Source organism: Hipposideros armiger, unplaced genomic scaffold (genome assembly GCF_001890085.2).
Source record: "Hipposideros armiger isolate ML-2016 unplaced genomic scaffold, ASM189008v1 scaffold_161, whole genome shotgun sequence".
NCBI lineage: Eukaryota > Metazoa > Chordata > Mammalia > Chiroptera > Hipposideridae > Hipposideros > Hipposideros armiger.
In genome coordinates this window covers 3,289,912-3,297,660 of record NW_017731511.1, presented here as the reverse complement: position 1 = coordinate 3,297,660, position 7,749 = coordinate 3,289,912, and the positions used below count along the sequence as shown (strand labels likewise).

At 39.3% G+C, this 7,749-nt stretch overlaps 1 protein-coding gene across 3 annotated transcripts in view; it reads left to right on the top strand.

Moving 5' to 3' along the window:
• Positions 1-944: 944 nt before the first annotated feature.
• Positions 945-7,749, top strand: part of RNLS (renalase, FAD dependent amine oxidase) — a 273,899-nt gene continuing 267,094 nt past the window's right edge. For 2 of the 3 annotated variants that reach the window (XM_019651519.1, XM_019651518.1), the window contains exons 1-3: positions 945-1,454; positions 2,227-2,332; positions 2,935-3,077. In XM_019651519.1, coding sequence (XP_019507064.1) covers positions 1,337-1,454; positions 2,227-2,332; positions 2,935-3,077 — 367 coding nt within the window. In that variant the 5' untranslated portion in view covers positions 945-1,336. Of the gene's footprint in view, positions 1,455-1,497; positions 1,637-2,226; positions 2,333-2,934; positions 3,078-7,749 lie in introns of those variants that run through there. The other variant, XM_019651520.1, reaches the window with a different exon arrangement.

The window sequence follows — 7,749 nt, the reverse complement described above, 5'->3', positions numbered from 1 at the left end:
AAACTGGATGTGAATAACAATATGTAAAAAATATATAGAACAGGCTCAAATATTTAAAATGCAAACAGTGCATTTACAAATTTATGAATAATGCAGGGATCCAGAGAAGATACACCAAGGAAAAGAATATTTTTGACTGAGTGACTAGGACAGTATACTATCGTTTCTACAATAAATGAGTGAGAAATAATTGAAACAGTGCTTAGATACCTTGTTCACATAACAAGTAGATAGGAATAGAAAGACTTTTGTTAAACAATGTCCCTTAACTTTGTGAAATCTTGAGTTACACGTCTATAATATAATGACTTGAGCGATTTTTAAAGATGAAGTCATAGGAATCTCCTGAACACTCCTCCTCCCATGGACACACTGAATGAACATATGGAGCAATGCCTTCTGAAAGAAATCCAGAAACTAGGTGAGTGACTTCTCCACATCTAGCAAATGAGAAAATGCCCACATCACAATGGATAGGAAGCCTGAGACGCCCTCTTGCCATAAATTCTACCTGGCGCAACACCGTACAACTGGGAGGCATCCCCAACTGGTGAAAACTACAAGAAAGATTTTGGCTGAACTTCAACAGCACATTTAAGGCATAATTTTAAGTAGATGCATCTAACAATGGAGCAAATTTCTGCAGGAAGTAGCCCTCCAATTGGGAAGCCTTCAAACAAAAACTGGACGAGCACCTAATGGGGGATACTGCAAAAGGAATTGAAGCACAACCCAGTAGAACAATCAATACACAAAGCCCAAGGGCTAGTTTAAGAAAACTATCCCCTTGATTCCGAAATCGTTTTCTATTTTGTGAAGAGTGGCCATTAAGGCACTGGAAGCCAGCTTACTCTGGTGTCGCTGGTGTGTTCCCTCCGGTCCCTACTTTTAGAGTTAGAACGTTAGAAGAGCAAAGGTCCCACCAGGCAGAGACAGGCAGTCACCCTGCAGTCACGCGGGGCTGGGTCTCAGCTGTAGCTGGCACCAGCCCCGTGGAGAGGCGGGTTCTCACACTCTAACCTACACGACTTCCAGGCATTTCTAGGCGAGGGGCAGGGCGGAGTTTGCAGCTCATCTCCTAGGGCCAGCGGGCCTTAGAAGCCGGCTGGCGGCCCTCACACGGAGGGGAAAGCCGAGCTTCGCAGCTCCCATCGGGGAGGGCTGACTGTCCTTTCGACTCCGGTCGCCTCCACTCTGCCCCCTGCAGGCCGGCCGGCGGCACTGCTCAGGGGGCAGGTCGGGGCCTGGAGCGCGGAGCCCGGAGACGCTGGCTCGGCCTCCTGCGGCCCTTTCCCCAGTGGCCAGCGGGCCAGCGTCGCCGCGGAGACTCCGGGCCATGGCGCGGGTACTGATCGTGGGCGCCGGGCTGACAGGAAGCGTGTGCGCAGCGCTGCTGAGAAAGGAGACGGCCCGTCCTTTGCACCTTGTTGTGTGGGACAAGGCTGGGGACTCAGGTGGGTCGTCTACGAGCCGAAACGCAGAAAGAGAGGTCGGCGCGGACATCGGTTTCTGCCGTGGCGCGGGCCCCAGCGAGGAAAGTCTGTGCAGAAAACCCAGCCACTTGGCTCCCCGCGCGGCTCGGCCCACGCAGTGCGCGCCTCCTCACGTGACTGGAGTCTTCCGCCACCCCGAAAAGGCCAGGGGGCGAGGGTGAGGGTGGGGGTGGCGGACCAGCTTGGGTGGCGGCGCGAGAGTGTTGGGCGCGCTGCAGAATGAGGCCCGAGTCTGCGAAGCTTGGGCCTACCGTTGTCGCCGATAAATGTCTTTATAGTTTGGCCTGTCTGTGCCTTTGCAGCTTTCTCCAGGTCATGAGTGTCCCAAAGTGCCCATTGACCAAGACTTGCCGAAGATCTAGCTTACAGGATCCTGTTACTCTCATGAATCCTGACTGAAAGAGTGAAAGCATTCATTGACTGATTCATTCTGACATTTCACTCATTAGTTTATCCATTCATTCATTCCTTTCATTCAAACTAGTAAATATATGCACCAGGCACAGTGCTGAACACTGCTGCATTTTATTCATGTGTCTTTTTAAAAATGTATCTCACAATCAGTGACCAGATTCTCTCAACTTCTTCCTGACAATGTTAAATGACAAAGCCTTCAACTTAGAAACGTTTTCTAACACAGCTGTAAAGTAGTCCATTAACATGGAGTGAATAGCATTAATTGCAAAAGGTTCATTCCAATACACTCAGACAGTTTCCTGTGGATTAATTCCAGGGGGAAGAATGACTACTGCCTGCAGCCCTCAGAATCCACAGAGCACAGTCGACTTGGGTGCACAGTACATCACCTGCACTCCTCATTATGCCAAAAAACACCAAAGGTGAGTTAGTTGAAAGGGGTGGAATCAGTCTTACCAGTGGCTTGATTTAAAAAGATACAAAACATCCATTTTTAACAAGGCTAAACTTTGCCTCTTGTAATATAGTGCGATTATTGCGATATTCTCATTGTTGATGGTATTAGAAGTAAAAGGTTAACCTGAGTAAAGTGGGAAAACTATAATACATGCCTCGTAGGTTTGTTGTGAAGGTCAGATGAGATGTTACCTGGAACATAGTAAGGGCTAAATTAATATCAGTTACTGTGTTGGTGCAGAGGAAGAGGACAAAATAGCTGTGATGAGTCAATCTTAACCAATTTCAAATTGGTGTACTGAATACCTTTCTGTCTATCTTCACTGACATTAATTTTCAAATGTATAAGAAAACAGGCCTTTGGTTAATGTCAGCAAAAGATTTATGGATTTTTCAAAACATTTCTATTCTTCACCTAAATTATGTTTTATTAACACAAAACATACATTGATAATCATGACAATTTCTAGTTATTTAGTATTACAATAGCTAAGAATTCTTCTAAGAGAATATAATTTTTTAGAGATTATAGTGAATAAATTATGTTATATATATTGATTTATTTCAGTTTTTATGATGAACTGCTAGCTCATGGCATTTTGAAGCCTTTGACCTCTCCTATTGAAGGAATGGTGATGAAAGAAGGAGACTGTAACTTTGTGGCACCTCAAGGAGTTTCTTCAATTATTAAGCATTACTTGAAAGAATCAGGTGGGAATAGGATTTTTCTGCCTTCTTCTAAAATTAGCATTTAAAAATAAAAGTTATACACATAATTAAATATTAATACTATCTATTTCTTTGGAAAATCCTAATAGACCATCATGGACTGAATCATATCTTGGATCTGTTTTCATATCAGCAAATTCAATATGCTTTGTTCTTTTCAATACTTGTCCAGTATTACATGGTATATGTGTACCATCATTTATTTAACTATTAACTTTCTGGTAAATATTTAAGTTGTTTTGGAGCTAAGGAATTGTTTTCTTGCTTATACCAATATTGCTTCATGTCTAACCCTCACATACTTTTGTAAACTTCTGTAGGACCAATTCCTAACAGTACAATAGCTGTGTCAAATGGTATGTGCATTTTTTAATTTAACTGGACTGTGTCATCTATTTTTCTTAAAGAATATCTCATCATCAATAGTGAATGAGAACACCACTTTCCACACATCTTGGTATTATGAAAATTTTAATTTTTGCCAATATGATAGGTTAAAAAATTGTATCTCCTTATGTTTTGATTTGCATTGACTTAATTATGAGTGAATTATGCATCTTTGTTTTGTTAATCAACTGTATTTTTTCTGTGAATGTTCATAGAAAGGTGCTGTCCATTTTCTGTTAGGATTTTCATTTTTTCTTTATATATTTTATGAATGTTTTAAAAATGGACTTTTAAAAAAATAGATGATTTAGACACAAACAACAGTTTAGTGATACCAGGGGGGAAGGGGAGAAGGGGGTGATAGAAGAGGGTAAAGGGGGTCAAATATATGGTGATGGAAGGAGAACTGACTCTGGGTAGTGAACACATAATGCAATATATAGATGATGTATTATAGAATTGTACACTTGAAACCTATGTGGTTTTGTTGACCATTGTAACCCCAATAAATTTTAATAAAAAAATAGATTATAAACGATCTTGGATGATAAATTAATTTTTTAAGCAGAAGTAGGCTTCTTGATGAATCATAATTAAGTGCCAAATTCAAGATCACTTAGGAAAGGCATAGGCTGAGAATTTGTTTCATAAGCTATTTCTAGAATAATTATTGTTGTAGTCTTCTTCATCAAATATTACTTATTGAGAACCTTGAGAATCCCTGATACTAGGCATGGGAGATGTCAGTGAGATTGCATATACAGTATGAGAACATAGTAAATACCATTCTGGGTTAGACCATTTCTCTAGGATTCAGGCCATAATGGTGTATTAGTCAGGATTTTCTAGAGAAACAGAACCAGTAGGATGGAGATATACAGTATGTATGTACCGTGTGTGTGTGTGTGTGTGTGTGTGTGTGTGTGTGTGTGTGTGTGTGTGTATAGAGATATAGGTAGGTAGATAGATAGATAGACAGATAGACAGATAGATACGGATTTATTATAAAGCAATGGCTCATGTGATTATGGAAGCTGGCAAGTCTCAAGATCTGCAGCGGGAGTTGGCAAGCTAGAGACCCAAGAGAGTTGATGGTTTAGTTCCAGTCCAAAGGCCTCAGAACCGGGAGAGTTGATGATGTAGTTCCAGTACAAAGGTTAGTAGGCTCAAGACCCAGGAAAAGCCAATGTTTAGTTAGAATGCAAAGACAGGAGAAAAAAAAAAAAACAAAAACCCAGAAAGAGTTCTTGTGGAAGTGTCATCCTTTTCCTTTTATTCAGAATTTGGACTGATTGGATGAGCCCCACCTATATTAGGAGCTGCTTTACTTAGTCTACCAATTTAAATGTTAATTTCATCCAAAACACACTCACAGACATTCCAAGAATAATGTTTGACCCTATATCTGGGCATCCTATGACTCAATCAAGTTGACACAGAAATTAACCATCACAGATGGTGAGACCATTGGACATTTTGTATTTTGTTACCATCAGCTTCATGTATTGCCACCATATAACTTTTAAAAATCTCATCTCTCTCATGATTTTCATTTGATTCAAGTTAGATGTACATACTTATTAACATCCTCAAGTACTTACTGACTGTATTATATATCCAGCTATGCATGGTTTACATCCATTTATTCAATAAACATTTACTGAGTACTTACTACATGCCAGACACTATTTTAGGCATTAACAATACAAGAACCAAAGTCCCTTCCCTCATATAACTGATGTTCTGGCAGAGGGACAGTCCTTCAATCCACTGCACCTACATCCTTATTTTGTTAGGTGTTTGTGGGTATCTATGTTTTTATCTTCCAATTGTGCTGTGGAAGCTCTTGGGAAAAGAGGTCATAATTATTTGTAGCTCACACAGAATCTAACAGTACCTTGTACATAGTAGGTTGGTATAATGATGTAGATATGGATTTATATATCTATACCACTTTTAATTTTAATTATATCCCTTAAATGTCTTTTAAGCTTCTTTAAAGCTTTCTATCCTATAAATGGTCCACAAAAGAATTTTAGTATTTTCACAATATAAGTTGAGAGAGTCCCTGGAATCAGAATGATCTGGACTCCAATTAATGATCTACCACCCCTTCCTAGCTATGTAATATTAGGAAAGTTTAAAAATCTATAGCTTGGTTCTTTCATTGAAAAAAATTGGAGTAATAACAGTACCTTGTTATTTTGTAACATTGTTGTGAGACATAAAGGATATAATGTTCTCACTGTCAATCCAAGCAAGTAATAGTTCAGGTACATAGTAATCATTTGCTAAATATTAGTTTAAAAAATAATCGAGTTGAATGAAGCTGACCCTTGTATATCTCCAGTTCAACAACTCAAGTTGTCAAGTCATTCCAAAAATGCTCTACATTTTAGAATTAGTTGAATTTGCCATCCCACAGTCTGATGGACCAACTAATAGTCATTTAGTTTTGGACCAGACGTCCAGGAAAATTACCTGTATGAGATATGTCTAATCAGGCATGCTTGAGAATAGGTTCAAATCTCTGAAGCCAATATTTAAGTAGACCAATTTCCTAGAACAAGTAGTAAAGGTCAGAGGGAAATAGTCACATACCTCTTGAGCTATGCTGTGTTCTTATTTTTTGTCTGATGTATTCACATTATTACAGAGAAAACTGTATTTGTTGATATCAATTTTACCAACTGTCTGCCTTCTCTCATTGATACAATCTCCTTGAGTGAGTGAAATGTGATTTTTTTTTTGGTTTTATTTTTTTAAATTGTTGGGTTTCGGTGGGGTTGGAGAAATTCCAAACAAAAAAAAAGCGACTCTCATTAATTAAGCACTAACTAGTCTGACACTATGCTAGGCATTCTACATACATCATTTCTAACTCTCACAACAACCATTGAAGGTAGTTATCATTATCCCCATTTACTAGCGAGAAAATCGGGACTCGGGGAAGTTAAGCACTTTGCCTAGGGTGGGTTGGCTAGTAAGTAAGAGAACCAGAACTCCCTTTAAGCTGACCTGTTTTCTTTTCCTAGTAACTGTCCTATGGAGGCAATGAGAATGGCTCATATCCTCTGCCTCTGATTTCACATTTATTTTTTAGGGCCTCCTTTTTCCTTCCTGACTTTCCCCCTACAGTATGAAAGATTGCTCTCTTCCTTCTACAAGTCAGAGGACACACGGTTCAAGAGAACAACCTCATAGTGACCTTTTCCTAGTTCTACTCTTTCATGGGTAACCCTTGCCCCAGGGGGAAAGGGACCATAAAGGAGTATGCAGTTTTATTTCTGTATGCAACCAGAGAGATCAGTTACCAGGTGGTCCCTGACTATGACATTTGGACAGTGACGAGCCAAGGTTTTTTGCCTTGGAATAGGCTAATATTATTAAATCATTCATGAGAGGATGAATTGAACTTCCAGGACAGGGTGATAAACTTTTATTTTGTTTGGCTTACCAATAGGGAGAAATATTGCTGCATTTATTTGTTTTTATTTTCCCATCTACTTTAAAAGGGACTTTGGCTAACAATATGTAAAATCAACATGTACAATATAACCTGTCAAGAGTTGACAGGATCAATTTATTAGAAAAGATGGTTTAATTTGCAGATGCAGCTGCCTAGGGTGGCTTCTTTCTGGTAATATATTTCCTTTAATCATTCTCTCCCTTTCTACTTTTGTGTTTATTTTCTTTCTGAAATTGATGTATATAGTAGAAGTAAGTCTGGGATGTTTTGTCTCAAAATTTCTCCCAGGTGGGTGATCACGGCGTTCATCCATAACAGTGTCCTTCAGAGACAAGCTAGAGGATAGCCTGTGAGCCCTGATTAAGCATTCTTCTGTTTACTTTAAGCAGTGTGTTTAGCTAGACATTGTTCACTTCTTTTCAGGTTCCATCGCATCAGTTCTGAACTGCTGCTCCCTAAAACCTATTTGTAGGAAATTGTAGGAGGAAAATGAATTTAAGTTTTCTCTTTGAAATGGGAAAAGGCAGGGGATAAAATTGAATAAGTAGGTAACAGAAACACATTTGCCTTTGTAAATCATTGAAATCTTCTTAGTGTTCTGATGTCTTTATAGCTATTGTTGATTTTAAAAATATTGAATACGTGCTGGGGAAACAGTGGTAAATAAGAGACATGGTCCCTCTCTTTGTTAATGTAGAGTGTTGTGGGGAGGGAGGAAAGACATTAAACCAATTACACACAAATGAAACAGTACATAATAAATGCTAAGAAGAAGGCGTGAGAACGTTATGAGAGAGC